The 22,904-nt window shown below is 39.8% G+C and overlaps 1 protein-coding gene across 2 annotated transcripts in view; it reads left to right on the top strand.

Moving 5' to 3' along the window:
- SOS1 (SOS Ras/Rac guanine nucleotide exchange factor 1) overlaps positions 1-22,403 on the top strand; it is an 84,431-nt gene extending 62,028 nt beyond the window's left edge. For both annotated transcript variants that reach the window (XM_034764011.1, XM_034764012.1), the window contains exons 14-22: positions 3,153-3,375; positions 3,616-3,735; positions 4,623-4,785; positions 6,639-6,756; positions 9,174-9,346; positions 10,227-10,343; positions 10,556-10,820; positions 12,618-12,736; positions 16,916-22,403. In XM_034764011.1, the coding sequence (XP_034619902.1) occupies positions 3,153-3,375; positions 3,616-3,735; positions 4,623-4,785; positions 6,639-6,756; positions 9,174-9,346; positions 10,227-10,343; positions 10,556-10,820; positions 12,618-12,736; positions 16,916-17,410 (1,793 nt within the window). In that variant the 3' untranslated portion in view covers positions 17,411-22,403. The remainder of the gene's footprint in view (positions 1-3,152; positions 3,376-3,615; positions 3,736-4,622; positions 4,786-6,638; positions 6,757-9,173; positions 9,347-10,226; positions 10,344-10,555; positions 10,821-12,617; positions 12,737-16,915) is intronic.
- The last annotated feature ends 501 nt before the right edge of the window (positions 22,404-22,904 follow it).

The raw sequence follows: 22,904 nt of genomic DNA, 5'->3' as shown, positions 1-22,904 counted from the left end.
ACTTGAGGTGTGTGCGCACCCAGTGCACTAGTGTCGTAGATTTTTCCCTTAGTGATACCTGTCAGCGCAGGATGTATGCCTTTGCTACCTCATACTACTGCTCAATGTTATGAAGGGTAGAGCTGCCCCCAGCCTCCCCTCCATTCCTTCTTACCACTCATGAAAGTAGTCAGAGCATGATAGCTTGCTCTTACAAGTGTTTTTTTTTCCCCTTGCTGGGAATTTGTTTTTCTAGTATATGTAGTTGGTACTCGTCTAGAAGTTTTATAGTTCGTTTAGATATGTTTAATTTATTTAGTATTGTTCTTGGTGTATATTTTGGTTTCCACTTGTCTGGGGGCTGACGCCCAGTACCAAGGCATCACTCAGTCTCTGGCCTGGTGGTTCCTCCAGTGGAGTTGTAAAGGGAGGCTCCACCTCTGTTGAAGAGGGTTGCTTCCTCCCTGGAATTACAGGTAGAAGTAGTTCAGATAAGCATGCACAGATTGGTGGACATTTTGGGGTCAGCAGGGCCTCCTGAGGGGCTTGCTCCATAAATGAGAATATTCTGGAACCCACAAAGGTGTTGTGGCAAACACCTTCATCGCCTCTCAGTCCTACTCACTGTAGATGGCAGTCTTACACTCTGTGAACTGGTGAGTGTACCCAGCCAATGTACATATGAGAGTTCCTTTTGTTCCTCTACAATCAACATTGACTCCGGTTACAGACGCTTCTTCCCTAGGTTGAGGAACCCACCTAGGGAGTCTCTGGTCTGGCCAAGAGATAGATAGCTCTCCGCATAAATGTGAGGTTGTTGAGAGCTCTCTACTTAGCTTGTCACACTTTCCTTCCCCACAGAAAAGAAGAAATTTCCTAGTTCTTATGGACAATACAGCAGCAATGTTCTATGTGAACAGACAAGGAGGGGCCGGATGGAATCTCCTGTGCTAAGAGGGAATACAGCTTTGGGAGTTTTGTATCACCAATATAGTTCACCCCAAACCCCGTCTGGGTATTCAGAACACTTTAGCAGATGGCTTGAGCAGGTCTTTCACCAGTCGCCATGAGTAGTATCTCCAGCCAGATATAGTAAGAGTCATTTTTCAAGCATAGAGGTTCCCCATGTAGACCTGTTTACAACTCGTCACATCTGAAAGTATCAGCAGGGTGGGTTTTTTCTTTTTTTCTTTTTTTTTTTTCTCAAGAGTGGGTCACAATCCAGCATCCCTGACAGATGCTTTCCTGTTACCCTGTAGGACAAACTCATCTATGCTTACCCTCCAGTTCCTCTCCTCCCCAGAATATTATTAAAAATCAAGCAGGATCATGCTTGTACAATCCTCATAACACCAGTGGGGCCTTCCCAATATTGATTCTCCACTCTGCTGAGTCTCTCAACTTGGGCTCCGCTGACATAACCTCCAGAATCAGTCCTGATCTCTCAGAACTACAGTCACCTCCTGCATCCTAACCAGTGACTCTTCATCTTACATCCTGGATATTCTGTGGGAAGTTCCTCAGGAGGTCTGTCCAAAGAATGTACAAAACATTCTTTTGAATAGCAAGAAACCACCTACTAGGTACACTTACCTATTGAAGTGAAAGCAGTTCTTGTGGTCTCAGCAGAAAGGTGTTTCTCCACTCTGGATTCCTATACAGCATATCCTGGACTATTTGTTACAGCTGACACATAAAGGTCTTTCCATCAGAGTTCACCTAGCAGCTATCTCCACTTTCCACCCTCCAGTTGCAGATTGCTCTGTATTCTTCAAACCAGTGTCACTCAGGTTCTTAAAGGGTCTGAACCCTTTTTCTCCAAGTGGAGTATCCTATCCCTCCTTAGGACTTAAATCTGGTGTTATTAAGGCTGATGGGTCCTACCTTTGATCTGTTGTCTACCTGCTCGTTACTTCATCTTTTAATGAAAGTGAACTTTGTGGTGACGATTGTCTCTCCACAGAGAGTAGGAAAATTGCAAGCCCTGGTGTCTGACCCACCTTATACAGTCTTTTACAAAGACAAAGTGTACTTAAGCCCACATCCAAAATTTCTGACCAAAGTAATGTCACACTTCCATATCAATCAGCCAATATACTTACCGACCTTCTTTCATAAGTTTCATTCTCATAAGGACAAGGAGAGATTCCATGCATTGGCTGTCAGGAGAGCATTAACTTTCTCCTTGGAAGAAACTGTTTAGATTGTCCTCACAGCTGTTTGTGGCAGTCGCAGACAGCTTGAAGGGTCTCATTTCAAAGAATAATCATTATGGATTTCCTACGGCATACTTTTGTGCTATGACACATTGTGACTCTGCCAAGCACAGTGCTGGCACATTCAACAAGATAACAAGCAGCTTCTGAGCTTTTCTAGTTCATGTGCCTGTACAGGACATTTGGTGAGCTGCAACTTGGTCATTAGTTCATACTGTTGCATCTCATTATGCCATCTTTCAGCAGTCTAGAGATGATGGCAGATTTGGACGTGTGTTCCTTTAATCATTATTTAGGTAGATTCTGATCCCATCTCCAGTTTGTAATGCTTGTGAGTCACCTGACTTGAAATGGACATGTGCAATCACTCAAAGAAAAAATGCTTACTAACCTGTTCTGTAACTGCTGTTCTTCAAGATGTGTTGCACATGTCCATTCCACAACGCACCTTCCTTCCCCTCTTTATTGGTGTCTGTCTGATAAGAAGGAAGTGAGAGAGGCTGAGGGCGGCTCTGCCCAACAGGTAACACTAATGGAGGGATCTTCAACACTAGCATGCTGGCCATGCACACACCTGAAGGGAATGGACATGGTCAACACATCTCAAAGAACAAGAGTTACAGAAAAGGTTAGTAACTGTTTTTTCCTGGGGTCCAGTTTTCCCTTCGGTTCCCTATGTGAAACTCCCATTAATTCAGCAGGAATTACGTACATGCTATTACCAGGATCACTGGGCTCCTATTACTATTTCTAGCTTTGCCGCTGCTTGGCTTTGTGTGAGTGAAACCCTGCTGTGCTTGTTTGCCCTTCTGTGAATTGGGGAGAATACTTACTTACCTCAGAGTATTGAGGCATAATGTTTGTAACATGGAGATTTTAAAAAATGACATTGACCTCTTTGGAGAAACATAGAATTAAAAGGGTTAAAGAAATATTAATGATGTCTCTTTATTCCAGGTAAAGCTATGAAGAAATGGGTTGAATCCATCACAAAGATAATCTACCGGAAAAAGCAGGCACAAGCCATTGGGCCAAGCCACAATATTACTTTTGAAAGTTCACCTCCTGCAATTGAGTGGCATATAAGCAAGCCAGGACAGCCAGAAACTTTTGACTTGCTCACTTTGCACCCAATAGAAATTGCTCGACAGCTCACTTTACTCGAGTCAGATCTTTACAGGTATTTTTCCTCCATTGAAAAACTGAATTTACTATACCACATTATTACACAAACCCAAAATATTCCCAAAATTACTTCTGCAGGCCCTTTGTACAGATCCCTCACTATTGGCATACCCCCTTGACACATGTTGTGTGCTAGGTTGTTAATTAAGACTTTTTTTGGAATACTGGTAGTCTTTTTTAGAAGTTTTATATTATTGTGCTTTATTTTATTTTTTTATTATTATTATTATTTTAGAGCTGTGCAGCCATCAGAACTAGTTGGAAGTGTGTGGACCAAGGAAGATAAAGAAATTAATTCTCCCAACCTTCTCAAAATGATACGGCACACCACTAATCTCACTTTGTGGTTTGAAAAGTAAGGGTTTTTTTTGTTTGTTTTTTAAATCTCTACTTCTGGAATGTTAGTGTATCTATATAGTTCATTCAGATACTTCCTGAGAGGTAACCTGAGGAGAAATTTTGCCTTGGGGAAGCCTCTACGCGGGCAATGGCTAAATGTTTAAGGTTTGCCTTTGAGAACAACTACTTGTAAGTAGGCTTGGCAGAATTTGATTTTAATTTTTTTTTTAATTTCGACAGAAAATATGTGTTTATTTTTAAGCACTGGTTTTGATTTAAAAAAAATGAAAAAAATGTTCACAGTCGCACAAAATTATGGGTTTTAAGCTTTTTTTTTTTTTTTTTTTTTTTTTAATTTTTATCTATTTAAACTTTCACAATTGTGGAAAATTTTGCAAGGGTCAGACAAAGGGGGTGTCAGACAATAATTATTTAACGATAGTAGATGTTGGGATTCAGATAGTTAAAGCTTTTTAACTGTTAAAACAAAATTGTCAACATCACATGTCAAAATACACAAAGTAAATGTCCTTAAATCAAACTCTTAAGTTCTCAAGCAGCATTTTTCTTGCTTTGCCTGTCTATAAACTTTTATCATCATCAATGGAAATATTTTTGTGTTGGTTTATGTGTATATGTTGAAATCAGTGTTTATCAACTTATTGATAAAAATCTAATCCTTTGAAGCCTACTTCTAATATTCCCAGCTTTTTAACCTGAGAAACGGGACCGAACTTGTTCTAAATGTTTCTAAATCTCCCTCCAGTTATTTGGTGGGCCTTGTTGGATTTGTTGAAACATTTCAAAATGGTACGCTTTGTCCTATAGATGAATCTTTGTTGCTTGGCAGAGTTCTGGCTCTGTTTTATTTCTACAAAATTAGTGTTCTGCTTGTGTACTTAGATGCATCGTAGAAACAGAAAACCTAGAGGAAAGAGTAATTGTAGTGAGTCGGATAATTGAGATCCTGCAAGTTTTTCAAGAGCTAAATAATTTCAATGGTGTTCTTGAAGTTGTGAGTGCTATGAACTCTTCACCTGTGTATAGACTGGATCACACATTTGAGGTAAGTTACAATGTTTTCAGTTTTCAATCTAGAAACTGTAACAGTTAAGTTACATTCTGTTACTATAAATGCTTCTCCTTTCAGTAGCACATTAAGGGTGGTAAAGGGCTCTTGGGCTTTGAAGGAGCCTTTGCTTTTGTACTCAGCATTCACACTGTCTGGGCACAGGCACTGCCAATCACAAGACAGAGAGGAGAGACTAGATGGGGCTGAGGAGAATAAAGCAGAAAACTAGAGTGAAATAAAGCAGAGAGATGGATGAGGGTTAAAAACCTGAAATAAACAGAGAAAGAACAGTGTCTTAAAAGGAAGATGAAGAAAAACTTTTCAACTGAAATTTAAAAAAAATATATTCAATACAGAAATATTACAAATAAGGGGAAACAGTTAATGAAAAATATGGAAGAATAGCTGCACCAACACTCAAAACTGAAGGAAATTTGTCATAGCTCATTGTTAGACTTTCTCAAAAATGCTGGTTTATTACAGGGTCAGTGACAGCAAATACTATAGTTAAAGGTTGCAAAACGATCACTATTATAACTCCTTATTTTTCAGATGCTTACAGTTTTCTACAACTTTTGCCTTTTGGGCTGAATCTCTGACCAAAGATGAATGTTTCTGAAAAGTTTTACTAAAATTCCTTCAATCACTTTTGAGTTGTTTGGGAGGGAAAAAAACAATGATGGTGAATCCCCAGATGTGTACTGCACATGTGTGCATAGTTCTATTTGTAGTGCTGTACCTAGTCCTCTGAACTCCGCCAATTATGACTTCCGTTATTTGCATCATCTGAGGATTTAGTCCTCAGTGTAGGATCATTTGATGTAGCAGATCAACTGAACCATTGGCAAGGACTAGTGTGTACAAAGCAGGAAAAGTGAATACTTCAACAATATGCAGGCTGCACCACAAATATAAGTGTACGGTGTCTCTGGCTTTCCCAAGGGAAGTAAAATCACCTGTGGAAGATTGAATGAGAGTGTAAAATATAGCTAGAAATCTCTATGTAATGTCAGAGGTGGTTACCTCTAATTTCAGGGGTCCCCAAAGTGAATTCAGTGGTGAGCAAGGCAGAAAGACATGGCAAATCACCAGAGCCCACTCCCTGAAACCAGAAACAGGCAAGATTGAAAATAAAAGATGATGATCAGAAAGGCATAGGCAGATTGATCAGAGCAGTGAGTGTCTGGGAAGAAGGTGGAACACGCCAGCTGCAGGAAACAGGAAAATAATCTGCATCTCCTAGCAGGTTCCCTCCATATACTTTAGCATAGGATCCATACCCAGTTAATTGGGCTGCTTGACCCTCACTGACATGTGGGTGCATAACTGAATTTTCCATAGGCATTTGCAGGATTTAAAGATTTTAGAGGTATGCTATGAATATTATGATTGAGAGGAAATCAAGGCTGCACACATCAATAATTTACTTAGCTACTATAATAGCAAGATTATGATCAGGGGCTGAGGGATATGTATGAAAGTCAGGCTTTTGTAAGAGCCCTAGCTGACCCGGTTGGAGGTTCAGTGTCCTGATTCTTGTATACCCATATAGCTCTTTTCATCTCTAGATCTCAAAGTGTTAGTATCCCATTTTTTAGATGGGGAAACCGAGTCCCAAAGAGGTTAAGGGCCAGAATTTTAAGGGTATTGAGATGTTGCTGTGCTGAGCATTACAACACCAAACTGATTTATGCTGTTACAGCAACATGTAAATGCCTTTAAAAATCTGGCCCTGTGACTTACCCAAGGTCACACAACAATGCAGTGTCAGCTGTCAGTCCTAGTCTTGTGGATGGGGCACTGGACCACAATCCCCTCCTCACTAACCGATCTGTATATCTTTTCAGCAAATTCCAAGTCGACAGAAAAAGATTTTAGAAGAAGCTCATGAATTGAGTGAGGATCACTATAAGAAATATTTGGCAAAACTCAGGTCCATTAATCCTCCATGTGTGCCTTTCTTTGGTAAGTAGGTTTGATTCGGGATGAACAGTATAAAAGAAATGTCAGTGTTTTACAAAGACTGAGTTAAAGCACTCTACAGAAATACAAGCAGAAGTGAGAAGTGTATTTAAGGAACACAGTGAGCTTGAAGTCTAGTAAGTTTTTTTTTAAAAGGAGTTAAACTTAGTTTCAGCTGTCTGATTGTAAAACATTTCATCTCCCCTACTACTGTGTGAAAGATCCACACAAACGGGCAATATGACTGAATATGCAGAGGAAAGAATTAACTGACCACAAAGTAAACAACTGGGGAAAAATAGAGAAGTATTTTTTTCTAATCTGTTCTACTGACTTTAGGTATTGCTTGCAGGGAAAAAAGTGTTTTTTAAAGGACCATTTAGACAGAAATATGATTTTTCTGAAGTTGATGGTATCCTTGTAATGTGCACATTACTTGGAATAACGATGGTTATTCTTCGAGTGATGGTTGCTATGTGTATTCCACACACAGGCCTGGGCACCATGTGCCCGAGTCTGGAAATTTTTAGTAAGCGGTGTCCATTGGTCTACGCGTGCAAAGTAGTTTGTCTCGTGCTCCAAACCAAGTGTATAAAGGGCAGCATGGACTGATGCCTCTCTAGTTCCTTCTTACCTCCACGTGGCCCGAGTCTGAATCCTCTGTGTTTGCTACATAAGAACGGCCATACTGGGTCAGACCAATGGTCCCGCTAGTCCAGTATCCTGTCTTCCGACAGTGGCCAGTGCCAGATGCTTCAGAGGGAATCAGTAGAACAGGGCAATTATCAAATTATCCATCCTCTGTTGTCCAATCTCAGCTTCTGGCAGTCAGAGGTTTAGGGATACCCAGAGCATGGAGTTGCATTTCTGACCATCTTGGCTAATAGACATTGATGGACCTTTTTCTCCAGGAACTTATCTAATTCTTCTTGAACCCAGTTATACTTGTGAAGGCCAAAACATCCCTTGGCAGTGAGTTCCACAGGTTGACTATGCATTGTGTGAAGAAGTACTTCCTTCTGTTTGTTTTATCCCTGATGCTTATCAGTTTAATTGTTTGACACTTGGTTTGTGTGTTATGTGAAGGGGTCAATAACATTTCCTTATTCACTTTCTCCACACAGTATATGATTTCATAGACCTGTATCACATTCCCCCCTTAGTTGTCTCTTTTCTAAGATGAACAGCCCCAGTCTTTTTGATCTCTCCTTACGTGGAAGCTGTTCCATACCCCTGATCACTATTGTTGCCCTTCTCTGTACTTTTTCCTATTCTAATATATATTTTTTGAGCTGGAACAACCAGAACATCAAGCAGGGGCCTACCATGTATTTATATAGCGGCATTATCATATTTTTGGTCTCATTATGTATCTCTTGCCTAATGGTTCCTAACAGTGTTAGTTTTTTGATTGCTGCTGCACGTTGAGCAGATGTTTTCAGAGAACTATCCACAATGACTCAAAGATCTTTCTTGAGAGGTGACAGCTAATTTAGACCCCATCATTTTGGATGTATAGTTGGGATTATATTTTCCAATGTGCATTACTTTGCATTCATCAACATTGAATTTCATCTGCCATTTTGTTGCCCAGTCACTCACTTTTGTGAGATCCCTTTGTAACTCTTCGCAGTCTGCTTTGTACTTAACTATCTTGAGTAATTTTATATTGTTTGCAAACTTTTCCACCTCACTGTTTACCCCTTTTTTCAGATCATTTATGGATATGTTGAACAGCACCGGTCCCACTACAGATCTTGGAGGGGACCCTGCTATTTGCCCCTCTCCCCTAGGAACACTTGCCTATTTATTCTTACCTTTTCTTACTCATCTTGTAACCAGTTACTGATGCATGAGAGGAACGTCTCTCTTATCCCATGATTGTGTACTTTGCTTAAGAGCCTTTAATGATGGACTGTGTCAAAGGCTTTCTGAAAGTCCAAGTCCACTGTATCAGCTGGATCATCCTTGTCCGCATGTTTGTTGACCCCCTCAAAGAATGTGAATAGGTTGGTGAAGCATGGTTTCCATTTACAAAAGCCGTGCACCCGAGGACTCAATGATGGACCCCCCTCACAGGTCCAGTGCCCTCGTCTGTGGAGTTCCTGTGAGTTCCATTGTCTCTCGTTAGTCCTCTTGTTGTTCAAAATCTCTGTGAAACCATTAAGGGAGATTGACACAACATGGACTAAACTGCCAGCAATACGCAGACAGTGGCTAGCACCACATCAGGCATAAAAAGCATCATCTCCGTTATCCAGGGCTTGGCTCAGATCAGTAACTGGCTAGAGCTGAACCGAGAATGAATAAGGCAATGCTGGTGAGAGGAAGGAAACACTTAGAGCTCTCCACTTCTGTCAGCTCAATGAAATTACATTGCCTCACAACATTCAAACATCTTATTCTCTTCGCTGTTTTAGGAATTTATTTGACTAACATCTTGAAAACAGAAGAAGGCAACCCTGAATTTCTAAAGCGACATGGAAAAGAACTTATAAACTTCAGCAAGAGAAGGAAAGTAGCTGAAATAACAGGGGAGATCCAGCAGTACCAAAACCAGCCATACTGCTTACGAATCGAACCTGATATCCGGGTAAGTTGCATTTTCTTATGCTGAAATATTGAGAGCTGCTTTGTGATTAGTTCAGAAATAATTTTAATAGAGAAAATCAAAGGAATCCGTAGAGCAGGCTGTTTGCTCCTGGGTCTCCAGCTTTATGTGACACAGTGCAGGATGTCCCTTCACGCTATAGGACACCAGCAGTACCAGGCAGTACACGAGGCTCCTCATCTGCTGACCAGCATAATCCACTGACTCCCAGTACCTTAGCCTACTGGCCCGTTCGTTCTTGGCAGAGGTCAGCAAAGCTCTCTGCAGGAGCTATGTCATTTTCCATGATCCATGAGTGGAAATCCTGCATGTTGCTATCTTGACAGAAGCAGAATTTAGGTAGTTTTCTCTTCTGCTGTATTAAAATATGACTTCTCCTTTCTACATTGAAGTTACTACAAATCCTAAAGAGGAAAAAAAAGTCTCCCGGCTCTTTGAGCTGTGGTCAAGTGAAAAATTCTCTAAATTGGCCCTTTCAACCCTGTTTGTAAGTCATTTCTTACATACATGCCTTAAAACACCGTGTTTTCCTTCTTGTAGTGAAGTCCTAAGGAGAGGTGAGGTAACGCACATGGGTTTTACTGATGTCCTCCCAAGTCAGTGGATTTCTGGGTGCTGGCAATTCGCAAGCTCTTGCCCCTAGTTTGTCAGAGTAACGGAAATTGTGAAATGATTCAGTTACGTTTGATATTTTTACTGATTTTTTTTTTTTAAGTTAAATTTCATGTAATTCACGTTTGCTGAATAGTACTTATATAGTGCTTTTGAAACCGTTGGGACTACTTGTATCATAAAGTATGTAGAATCTGCCCCATGAAAGTAACTTATACGATGTAATCTTCCTAAACTTCCTGTGTTTCAGAGGTTTTTTGAAAATTTGAATCCAATGGGAAATAGCATGGAGAAAGAATTCACAGATTATCTGTTCAACAAGTCATTAGAAATAGAGCCGCGAAATTCCAAGCCTCCACCAAGATTTGTTAGTATTCAGATTTTATTTTTTTCTTAATAACTTCAAAAATGTTTCCCACAATGCAGCAGAGATTGTTTTAGAATTTATATGCATAATGATGAAGCTGCATTTAACTGATTTTGTGATGGAGATGAAGGTAATTTGATTTTTAAAATGTATACTTTCAATTCACTGCAAGGTTTCTAACTGCACAATATTGATATTTGGTATCACTGCAGCCAAAAAAATACAGCTATTCCCTCAAATCTCCGGGTGTTCGTCCATCGAACCCAAGGCCAGGTACCATGAGACACCCTACACCGCTGCAACAGGAGCCAAGAAAAATTAGTTACAGTCGCATCCCTGAGAGTGAGTCAGAAAGTACAGCATCTGCACCAAATTCTCCACGAACACCATTGACACCACCCCCTGCCTCTGCTACTTCCAGTACTACAGATGTCTGCAGCGTCTTTGATTCAGATCCTTCAAGTCCTTTTCATTCAAGTAGGTGCTAAAGCTAGGAATGCTAGGAATGCATTTAAATAATGAGGACAGTCACAAATGTGTTTGTCCTATTTTATGATGTAAATTGATATAGCAAATTTGAAGGACCAAAATGATCTATCTGCAGATGTTTTTGCCTCCTTGCATAATGGCAGACAGTTTCAATGCATTTTTACTTAGATTACTATTATCTTTAAGTTTATTTTCAAGTGAGAGACGGGATAGGTTAGGAATCTTGCTTGTACATCATTCCATGTTCTCTTCCAGTTTCTGCGAGAGCAGAATGTGGAAAGGGACACATCCAGGGCCCCACGTATTCCATGATGCTGCAGCAATGGAATTTGCTGCCAAACCACTCCTTGATGCAGAATCGTGCTCCAGAATCTAAACTTCCATTTAAAAAAATTATGGCCAAGATGGAAAGTTTGTGGTGAATTATGCACCAGGGTTTTGTAGTTGGTACACAGGCTGACTGGTAGTCTGTTACTGAACAATGAGGATAAAAATTTACCTCTTCTCCCTAATTCATAGGGAGGCAGTGTGGTGTAGTCGATAGAGCACTGGACTGGGAATTGGAAGACCTGATTTCTATTCCCAGCTTGGCCACAGATTTGCTGGGGTGACCTTGGGCAAGTCACTTCACCTTCCTGTGCCTCAGTTTCCCTATACACAAAATAGGTATAATGATACTGACCTTCATTGTAGAGCACTTTGAGATCTGATGATGAAAAGCACTAGACCAGTGGTTCTCAACCAGGGGTACGTGTACCACTGAGGGTACACGGGGTCTTCCAGGGAGTACATCAACTCAGTTAGATATTTGCCTAGTTTTATAACAGGCTACATAAAAAGCACTAGCAAAGTCAGTACAAACTAACATTTTAAACAGACAGGATGAAAAAGTAAACAATTTTTCAGTAATAGTTTGCTGTGACATACTGTATTTTTATGTCTGATTTTGTAAGCAAGTAGTTTTTAATTGGAGGTGAAGTTTGGGATATGCAAGACAAATCAGACTCCTGAAAAGGGTACAGTAGTCTGGAAAGGTTGAGAACCACTGCACTAGATAAGAGCTTAGAAGTATTATGCCGCCAGACCTCCCTAAATGTTCTCAAGAAAAATGTAGAGTTAAAAAACATAAAGTTTGCATGAAATTGAAGAATAATTGCACACAATTCCCCCCTCCACCAAATCCATCAGTTATTCCTAGACCTACAAATACATCAGTTCCCTCTCTCCCTTCATTCACTACCAGACAAAGAGGGCTACTCATTCTGTAGTTCACTTACAATAATAATAATTCATAAAAAATAGTACCTAGTTTTAGAGCAGTTTTCATCAGTATGCCGCAGAATGCTTTACAAAGGAGATAAATATCACCAGCCCCATTTTCTGATTAATATAACAGGAGCACAGGGAGGTGAAGTGACTTGCCCACAGCAAAAGCCATTCAGCGGGCCAATGTCAGAACAGGGAATAGAACCCAGATCTCCTGAGTTCCATTCCAGTGCCCTATCTGCTGGGCCGTCCTGTCCACTGGGTCACGCTGCCTCCCATAAAATATATATTTCATGGGTAGCTTACTTTAGCTTCACACAAGGATCTCCATACTTTACAGCTGTTCTTTTATGAGCAAGAAAAGACATGATGATGGTGTGCTGAATTATCTCCTTTGCATTCTTATTTCAGTAAAAGCAAATTGTTGGTAATTAAGTGGTCGTTAAAAGCAATCAGAACGCGTAAAGGGCAGATAAAGTGCATCATGTTGAAGGTTTTTGTTTTTTAAATATCCATCAGGATCTGCATCTGTGTCATCCATAAGCTTTACCAAAATCTCTGATGAAACTTCTGGTCCTCCTCCTGTTCCTCCACGGAGACGACCAGAGTCTGCCCCAGCAGAATCATCGCCATCGAAGGTGAGAAAGGTGTGGGCACAATACCTATTGCATTCAGGTGAAATGCCCAAATCAGACTTCACACATAAGCCAGTGCCTGAAAAGTGAGGGTTAGGGTAAAGGGAAAAATAACTTTTAAAGAGTCATACCTTGTTAGTTCAATTAGATGGGTAAGAATAAGGAGCGCTATGCCTCACACCTGCACAGCGACAGCTCTGTGCAACATCTTCTCATCTGCCCCAGGCTTAAAACTAATTAAAATAATAGCAAAAGGGTCTAAACTTAGGGGGAGAAATGTTTCTTATTCTCCTGCCCTGAGCTTCTTTGCTCCTATCCTGGCATTGGCTGGGAGCACTTGAGGTTTCATGTAAACCTCCTTGTCCAGGAAGATAGTCCAAAAGGAGGCTATGGGAAGTAAAGTGCTAAAAAAATAGCAGTAATGTGAGGAGTCTTAAACCCTACAATCTTCCCTAAAAGATGAAATAAAATATACTAACCTAATGACATCTTGTTTAGTGTTTCCTCTGCCGGTTGCCATTTCTTGCCTGCCTGCCTTCATACTCGATCTCTCCCCTTTCCTCTTACTGTATGTGCTTGTCTGGCCATTGGTCTTCATTTGGGACCTGATCCTGCACTTGTTGGAGGCATTGACAAAGCTCTTTTGACTTAAGTGTGAGATTGTTCAGGGCCTTAGAAAATTAGGGTGAAGTGATATAGGAGCCCAAGTCCCATTGGCTTTCGGTGGTGTACGGTATTGTACTGTCCTCTTGGCTGTCGGCAGCATACAATATTCTGTAGTCCTGTTGGCTGTCAGTGGCATAGGATCATAGTATCATAAAAATATAGGGCTGGAATGGACCTCGAGAAATCATCCAGTCCAGCCCCTTGTGCTGAGGCAGGACCAGGTAAACCTAGATCATCCCTGAGAGGTCCAATCTGTTCTTTAAAATCTCCAGTGATGAATATTACACATCTTCCCTTGGAAGCCTATTCCAGGTCTTAACTACCCTTATAGTTAGAAAGTTTTTCCTAATGTCTAACCTAACCAGGAAGAAGAGGTAGATGAGACTTTTTTTAAAAAACTAACAAAATCATCCAAAACCCAGGACTTGGTGGTGATAGGGAGCTTGAACTACCCAGACATCTGTTGGGAAGATAATACTGTAGGGCACAGATTATCAAAAAAGTTCTTGGATGCATTAGACACAACTTTTTATTACAGAAGGTGGAGAACACGACTAGGGGAGAGGCTGTTCTAGATTTGGTTCTGACAAACAGAGAGGAACTAGTTGAGAATCTGACGATGAAAGGCAGCTTGGGTGAAAGTGATCATGAAATGATATCATTTATGATTCTAAGGAATGGTGGGAGGGACAAGAGCAGAATAAACACATTGGACTTCAAGAAGGCAGACTTTAGCAAACTCAGGCAATTAGTAGGTAAGAGCCTGTGGGAAGCAAGTCTAAGGGAAAAAAGAGATCAGGGATGTTGGCAGGTTTTTAAAGAGACATCATTAAGGGCACAAGAGCGAATTATCCCAATGCACAGGAAAGATAGGAAGTATGGTAAGAAATCATCCTGGCTAACCAAGAGATCTTCAACGATCTGAAAGTCTAAAGAGTCCTACAAAAAGTGGAAACTAGGTCAAATTACAAAGGATGAATGTGAAAAAACAACACAAGTGTGTAAGGACAAAATTACAAAGGCCAAGGCACAAAATCAGATTAAACTATCTAGGGATATAAATGGTAACAAGAAACATTTACAAATACATGGGAAGCAAAGGGAAGACCAAAGACCGTGTAGGCCCATTACTAAATGAGAAGTGAAAGGCAATAACAAAAAATTTAGCAATGGCCTAAGGGTTAAATGCCTTTTTTGTTTCAGTTTTCACCAAAAAGTTGACTAACATAGTGAACACTAGTGTAAATGGGGTGGGATCTGAGGTTAAAATAGGAAAAGAACAAATTAAGAATTACTTAGACAAGTTAGATGTCTTCAAGTCACCGGGGCCTGATGAAATACATCCTAGAATACTTAAGGAACTGGCTGAAGAGAGCTCTGTGCCATTAGTGATTAACTTTGAGAACTCATGGAGGATGGGAGAGATACCTGAGGACTGAAAAAGGGAAAAATATAGTACCTATCTATAAAAAGGGAAATAAGGACAACCCAGGGAATTAAGACCTGTCTGTTTAACTTCAGTACTCAGAAAGATAATGGAGCAAATAATCAAAGATTCTATTTGTAAGCACTAGAAGAAAATGAGGTAATAAGTAACAGTCAACCTGAATTTTTCAAAAACAACCTAATATCCTTCTTTGATAAGGTAACAAGCCTTGTGGATGGGGGGAAGCAGTAGATGGGATATATCTCGACTTTAGTAAGGCGTTTAATGCTGTCTCGTATGACCTTCTCATGAACAAACTAGAGAAACATAGCCTAGGCGAACCTACGAGAAGGTGGGTGCTCAACTGGCTGGAAAACTACTCAGAGTGATTATTAATGGTTCATAATTGTGCTGAAAGGGCATATCAAGCGAGGTCCGACAGGGATCTGTCCTGGGTCCAGTCCTATTCAGTATCTTCATAAATGATTCATTATTTGGATGGTAGCATAGAGAGGACACTTATAAAGTTTGTGGACGATACCAAGCTGGGATGAGTTGCAAGTGCTTTGGAGGATAGGATTAGAATTCAAAAGGATCTTGACAAACTGGACAAATGGTCTGAATTAAATAGGATGCAATTCAATACGGATGAATGCAAAATACTCCACTTAAGAAGGAATAATCAGTTGGACAAATACAAAATGGGAAATGACTGCCTAGGAGTACTTCAGAAAAGGATCTGGGTGTTATAGTGGATCACAGTAGGTCAACTGTGTAATACTGTTGCAAAAAAAGGCTAGCATTCTGGGATGTGTTAACAGGACTATTGTAAGCAAAACATGAGAAGTAATTCTTCCTCTTTATTCGGCACTGACAAGGCCTCAGCTAGAATATTGTGTCCAGTTCTGGGCACCACACTTCCGGAAAGATGTGGACAAAATGGAGAAAGTCCAGAGAAGAGCAACAAAATTGATTAAAGGTCTAGAAAACATGACCTACTAGGAAAGATTGAAAAAATTGGGCTTGTTTTGTCTGGAGAGGAGAAAGGGGAGGGAAATGATAGTCTTCAAGTACCTACAAGACTGTGACAACGAGAAGGGTGATAAATTGTTCTCCTTAACCACTAAGGACAGGACAAGAAGCAATGGATTTAAATCGCAGCAAAGGGGGTTTAGGTTGGACATTAGGAAAAACTTCCTAACTGCCAGGAAACAGATTCCCTAGGGAGATTACCTAATCTGTTCTTTCCCTCTTTTGACTTGCATTCCTTCCCTCTTGCTGTCAATATTAATTGTGTTGAGTATCTGGTCACCATTCACCCTTTTAGTGACGACTGAAGCAAAATAAGCATAAAACACTTCAACTTTCTTGATACCATCGGTTATTAGTTCTCCTCTCCTGCTAAGTAGAGGACCTATGCTTTCCTTCCTTTCTTTTGCTCCTGATGTATTTAAAGAACCTCTTCTCATTGCCTTTTATGTCCCTTGCTAGATGTAACTTATTTTGTGCCTTCGCCTGTCTGATATTTGTCATACAGCATTCTATACTGCCCTTAGTTGGCAACGTGCTGTAGTTCCGTTGGCTGTCAGTGGGACGCGTGCAACTGAGTCACTTAGGTCATTTTGAAGATCCCTCCCTTTATTCTTTCTTCAGGACAGAACATCATTCATTCCCTTTCCTATTAAACAGTGTCTGCCTCTCATTCTCTAGAGGGTACATGTCTTTGGATTTTACTCATTCCTGGCCTCTTGCTACAAGAGGTGTCCCAGCTGAGCTGGTATTAGCTTAGAAACTGTGCAGCACAGACCACTATGCCTCCTGCAGGCTCCAGTACTTCCTCCCCTGTGCCCCACTGCCCTGTATCTTCATTCTCACTCAGCCTGGGTCCTCTCTCCCTTGCCTCCTTCAACTGTTTAACACTTGTTGGCTGTGTCTTGTCTTTAATTGGACATTAAGTGTTTTGAGGCAGGGACTGAGTCTTTGAACATATTCATATAACGTAGCACAACCAGGGCCCTGATCCTGATTGAGGCATTGGGGCTGTCATAATACAAATGATAACCCTTGAATTAAATGTTTGTATACTTCAGATTACTTCTGTGCATCTGGACAGTCCACCAGCAATTCCTCCTCGACAACCAACATCAAAAGCCTATTCACCAAGATATTCCGTGCCAGAGCGGACCTCCGTATCTGATCCTCCTGAAAGCCCTCCTGTATTACCACCGCGAGAACCTGTGCGAACTCCTGATGTTTTCTCTAGTTCACCACTACATCTCCAGCCACCGCCCTTAGGTAGAAAAAGCGAACTTGGCAATACTTTTTTTCCAAACAGTCCCTCTCCATTTACTCCTCCACCCCCTCAGACACCTTCTCCACATGTAGCACGGAGGCATCTGCCATCCCCTCCTTTGATACACCAGGACGTGGACCTCCATTCTGTTGAGGGGCCACCTGTCCCTCCACGACAAAGCACTTCTCAACATATCCCAAAGCTTCCTCCAAAAACTTACAAACGGGAGCACACCCATCCATCGATGCACCGAGACGGACCACCCTTGTTGGAGAACGCCCACTCCTCCTGAATTGTACCTTGTGCTGGGAGTTGCATTTTCTTGGCACTACGTCTGTTGCTGGCAATGGATGCACTGAACCTGCTAGCGCCAAGGAGTTTGGATGCATACTCCATGCATTAAAAACTATGCTAGGTTGGGAATGCAGTGTACAGAAACTGAATTGCTGAAGCAGACGTGATCAACTGATAAACTCGCTGTTCCTATTGTAGTATGCAGGATGCTGTTCTAAAGTAATTGGACAACTGATTGTACCAGAAAACTGACTCAAGGGACTTTTCTGGCCAATAAGCGGAGACCGTGTTTTGTGTAATGATCTCTCATGTCCAGTACGGGAATGGAAAATATAGTCTTGTATCCATCAGTTCTATACAGTAACACAGTTATTAGAATGAAAACATTATGCACTTTTTTAAAAATCTCAAACAGGGAACTTTATATCCTTCTTAATTTCCTTTTTACTTTACTCCCTGCTTTAAAATACTCTCCTAAAATCATGAAAAGGACTGTGAGGAAGATCTGTGGTACCTAACCATGTTAGAACTAAGGCATAGCACTGTATTGCGGTCCTGTTTACAAATTGTTACAGTGAATAGTATGGGTACCTAGGCTTCACCAAAGAGGTACTTTATTATTATTTTATTAAATACTATGGTGTCAGTTGAAAAAGAAATTATCGCCAGGAAGCATAATGGGTAATTATTGCTTTCTTTAAACAGAGCAGATTAAAGTCTTATGTCATTAAAATGACAGCAAATTTAAAAAAACAGCACTATTGTCTAAAATATTCTACTACGTTTAGAAGACTGTTAATCTATGCTAGGTTATATCACATTCTTTTTAAGGTTTACTGATAATCCATTTCATGGCTTGTAACTATTCTTCTTTAATCACGCCATGAAAACACAGTCCCTTGTGAAAAGGAGCACTCGCTGGCCATCTTCCATAGTTATTGTCATGTTTTACTAACCATAGATTAATCAGCATACGTAGAATTGCCTTGCATTTGCATAAATCATGTGTATATAGAGAATGTTGCATAAATATGCTTGCAGATTGTTTTTAATTTAATTGAAATAAAGATACACATTTGTTTGGCTGACATACGTTAAATTATTACATGGTCAAATGTACAATTCAGTTTTTCAGTTAAAAACACTGATAAGGGGATAAAAGCACATATTGTGGTACACGTTTTTTCGTAGTTCAGTATATGTATTTTAGTAATAAAGAACAGTCTAAAGAGAAATCAGGTTTTGGCATGTGAAAGAAAGTTTAGTTAGAATGACAAAGCTGGGTTACTTTCAAAGTGAATTACTGTACATGTTTTTAAATTTCCCAGACATATATGTAGTTTGTTATAGAATTTCAAACTTTGTCTTAAAAACTATTAATCTTTACAGTAGCTCTTTACTATGTCAGAAATGTACATGACAAAACATTTACCTGCATAAATATCATGACATGGATTATCCATAAACCTGTGTACTACTCTTCTGATTCTAACCAATACTGTGACAGTAATGCATGCCAGTTATTGAAGAAAAGAAGCTTTATTAATCTCCTCTACCATAATGTTTGTGAAGTGTGCAGTATCTCATCTTTATTTAATAAGAGACATGGGTCGTAGTAAAATTATATCATGTTTCCTGTTGGATAAAAACAAAATACATTTCAGCAACCCAGAACGCCATGTCATTAGAGACAGTTCTAGTAGAGCGAATCATGATGGAAATCTACTGTTTTAATAACTTTCTACAATGCCATTAGAGTAGTGGAATATGCACCATGATACTACAGTTTGGTCTTTACATTTCAAAAAGCGTTTTGATTACAGCATTAAGCAGCATATTTTGTCATAGCCAAACGTTGAGAATTTGTCAGTTGTATATTTGTGTATATCTTTAACATTTCTATTTTGAAACATGTTTTCCTGCTCCTTCCCCCACCAAAAAATGTACCTTTTTCCTTGATAAGTAAGATTTATAAACTCTGCTTCAGAGGAGGACATTCTTACCTATGTACTTTATTTAATCCTATCCTACAAGAAATGTAAGTGAAGTTCCCAGTTCTTCAAATCTAACCAAGAGTAATGAATACCCTTGGTGCAATGTCTTAGAAGTTGCTGACTTTGCAGGGAAAGCCAGGGAGCTCTCCAATGTTAGTCAGATGTTCAGAACCCACACTGCCTGTTCTCTACACTCAAAACCATGGCCCCTGTCATTACCAAGGCAGGTTATATAGGTAGAATGGCCTAGTGGATAGGGTACTACAGAGATATGGCACAGACCTACCTGGCCCAGCCCCAGCCTTCCTGTGTGCACTAAGACAAGTCATTTAATATTTTCAGTGCCTCAGTTCCCCATTTGCAAAATACTGCTAATACTTCCCTACTTTACGGTGGGGTTGAGGATAAAAATCCATAGAAGTTGATTAGACACTCTGGTGATGAAAATCATACAAAAACCTAGATTAAACTCCTTCAGAGCTCAGCAACGCTGCTCAATCATCCGCTAGTTACCAGCGTACGGCACACCTACAACGTGCTGCCTGAACCACAAATCAAATCCATGTGTCTAGGAGGAGAATGTCGAACACAACTGCTGAGCCACTCTTTCAGAACTCGTCAATTTTATTTGTATTTTCAATAAATAACCTCTTTTTTTATATAACATGGAAGAATTTCACATTTGGACAAGTTTGCATTGGTTACTGATTATGGGGGTTAAAGCAAATATCTCTGAACAATGGCAGGGAAAATGCCATCATTTTAATTGCTCATATTGCCAGATTATTGATAAAATGATCTTGAATAATAACAAGGAGTAATGAAGCATCTTAAGCCAACAACTGGCTAAATGGATTTCTGTATTACGGCCAAGCCCAGATGAAAAGTCTGACACTGCTCACAAGTCAGAACTGTCCTGGTGCAGAGTATTGGTTTTCAGTTATTGGATGCTTGCGTGGAGGGTGGGGAGAGGGCATCGGAGAAACAAAGTCCATTAATGAGACATGAAAGTGCAATATTTGAGCAATGTTTAAAGTCTCCCTAAAGTCTCTCTGATTTAGAGTGTAGTGCAGCAGTGTAGGAGAAAGAGAAATCCAATCTTTTTTTTTTTTCCCCCAGAAGTGAAAACTGGGTGTTAAAAAGAAAAGTTCTCCATTAGTAGTTTGTAAATGTTAGCTTTTCAGATGCTGAAAACTTTATTTCAAATTAAACTTATAATAAAGTGCAAGGAAAAGTTATTGAACACATGGTTGTCAGGCAAGGAATTACTGTTGTCATGGCACTCAACAACCCAAGCATGATTTTGCAGTGTCTCTTTGGAGAGAATTTTCTTTGCTTCAGAATCAATACCATGAAATCATTGAGAATGCTCCCATAAACTAGAAACCACTTTGTGTGTTCTCTCTTGCAATTGTTTCTAAATTCTTGCTTAACCATTGTTTTTTTTTTTTTTTTTTTTTTTTTTCATTAAAAAGAAACGAGAGAGGTCTGTGCCCCCAACACAAATCCGGTTATGCCTTTACTCTCTGGAGCTTTTGTTTATCATAATTGTCTATTGTATAGTTTGTAGCTTTTATGCAGACAGAATCTTAAATCAGGCTTTTCTTACCAGTAAACTCCAGTATCCCTTTTACTCAGTTGGGACCCTATCCAAAACTTCCTGAAATCAATGGGAGTCTTTCCATTGACTTTAGCAGGCTGTGGATCAAGCCCTTTGTGTTCTTTTGAAAGATGGTTCTATTTTCCTGTATTCAGGGAAGTGTTTCTTTTGTATCACTAGGGCTGTTTAAATGAACCGGCTTTGCCGCAGTCCCTGTAGCAGAGCTAATGCCTGGCAATAGAAATGCCAGTTCTTTCTGCTCTTGGTATTGTCTTATCCTAGCATAGCAAATCTCGTAAGCAGCTTTCCATGTTCGTAGCAGTCGTGCATTGAGACTGCACCAGGAAAACTCCCCCTCGTTAATCAATGTCTGTCTTCGTAACAATGTTCCTTAATACTTAGTTGCTGTGATCTAAGTGCACTGGCCTGTGGTATGTAAAAATCACGCGTTGGTTTCCCTCTCAAAATTCATACCTTTTGCAGCTAACAGGGAGGGTCTTGCTGAAAAATGCATTTTTAAAGCAGAAAAAAAACTGGGCAGCTTCTTAGATTTTTATCTTTAAACACCCAATTTCAACAATGTTTGATACGTGGGCTGCAGTCCTTTTAGCTGTATTAGCTAAGGAAAGAAACATGTGGCCCCATACACTTAGAAAAGCCAAAAGCACTTGTAACTTGGTTTGTAAATTACATGCCTTATTTTCCATATTTTTTTTAAATACCTTAAAGTGCATTTTTCTGTCAACTGTGAGCAAATTTCTCTTTTGCCTTTAATGAAAAATAGTGCATTAAGTAGCCAATTGCTGCAAAATCAAGTGAACAAAGAATAAGGTTGCATTTGACTCTGTAACAAACAAACATGATGTCGTGCACCAGGTGACTGAAAGGTTGAGGGGGTGGGGGGGGAAGTCCTGTGCCAGATGCATGCCAGTTTTAGTAGCTGCCAAATGTGCCTTTTTATTAAGAACATCTGTCATTTTTTTCAGAACAAGGTAAATTATGTGGACAGAGAGGTTCTTTTGGACAAATTTGTTTGGTTTGCTTACTAGAGAACAAGTCTGTTTCTGTTTGTCAAAGTAAATTGTACAAATTTTAAGTTTTGATAAGTTTGTGTGTTGTGGTATATATGTGCGTTTGCCTTTGTTTAATGGCATGGTTATTTGCTAAAATGATTAAATGTCAAAAAGCGATGTCAGTCCGACCCAAATGTAAGAATAAAGCAGTAATCTTTAACTGGCATGTCTTATGACCTGTGTACCTAACCATGTCTGTAGGTGATCTTTGTATGCTTTGTCTGCAATGATATTCAGATTGCATTTAAAGTGAAAATTAATAGTGGCTGTTATTTTTCGGCATTAAAAAGATATGTTCTAAAAATAAAAATGCCTTACATATCCCATAAGTGTACACTTTTGCATATGTAAGATAGGATGAACATCTCACTAGTCTGACGCAGTGTTTGTGAAAGATTAATGCTTTGCGTCACATTAAGGACATTTGTCAGTCTTCTGCAGAGTTGTATGTAATCATTTCAGTAATTTGAGAACTGGGCACATGATAGCCCTGTGATGGAAGCTTTGCAGAGGAGTGGAGAAGCATGCAAAATACACTTAGTGGGAGAAACAAAATGAACGCATTTATAATATTTTACAACTGCAGCAATTGCAGGACTGATATTATATTTCGTTTCTCTCATTCTGCAGCTTTCCATTTTAACTTCCGATTTTAAAGTACTGATAAGTCAGGGATAAAAATTCACTCTGTTGAAATTTAATGCACGGATTCCTATATAATTTTATAGAGAGAGGGCCTACATCTGTCTCGATGTTGAACTAGATCAGAGTGGATCACTGGTCAATTCTGTATAATATCCTTTGTCTAATTACCAGAACTATATG

Source organism: Trachemys scripta, chromosome 3, assembly GCF_013100865.1.
Source record: "Trachemys scripta elegans isolate TJP31775 chromosome 3, CAS_Tse_1.0, whole genome shotgun sequence".
In the NCBI taxonomy this organism is placed as follows: domain Eukaryota; kingdom Metazoa; phylum Chordata; order Testudines; family Emydidae; genus Trachemys; species Trachemys scripta.
This window is presented reverse-complemented; position numbering and strand designations above follow the sequence as displayed.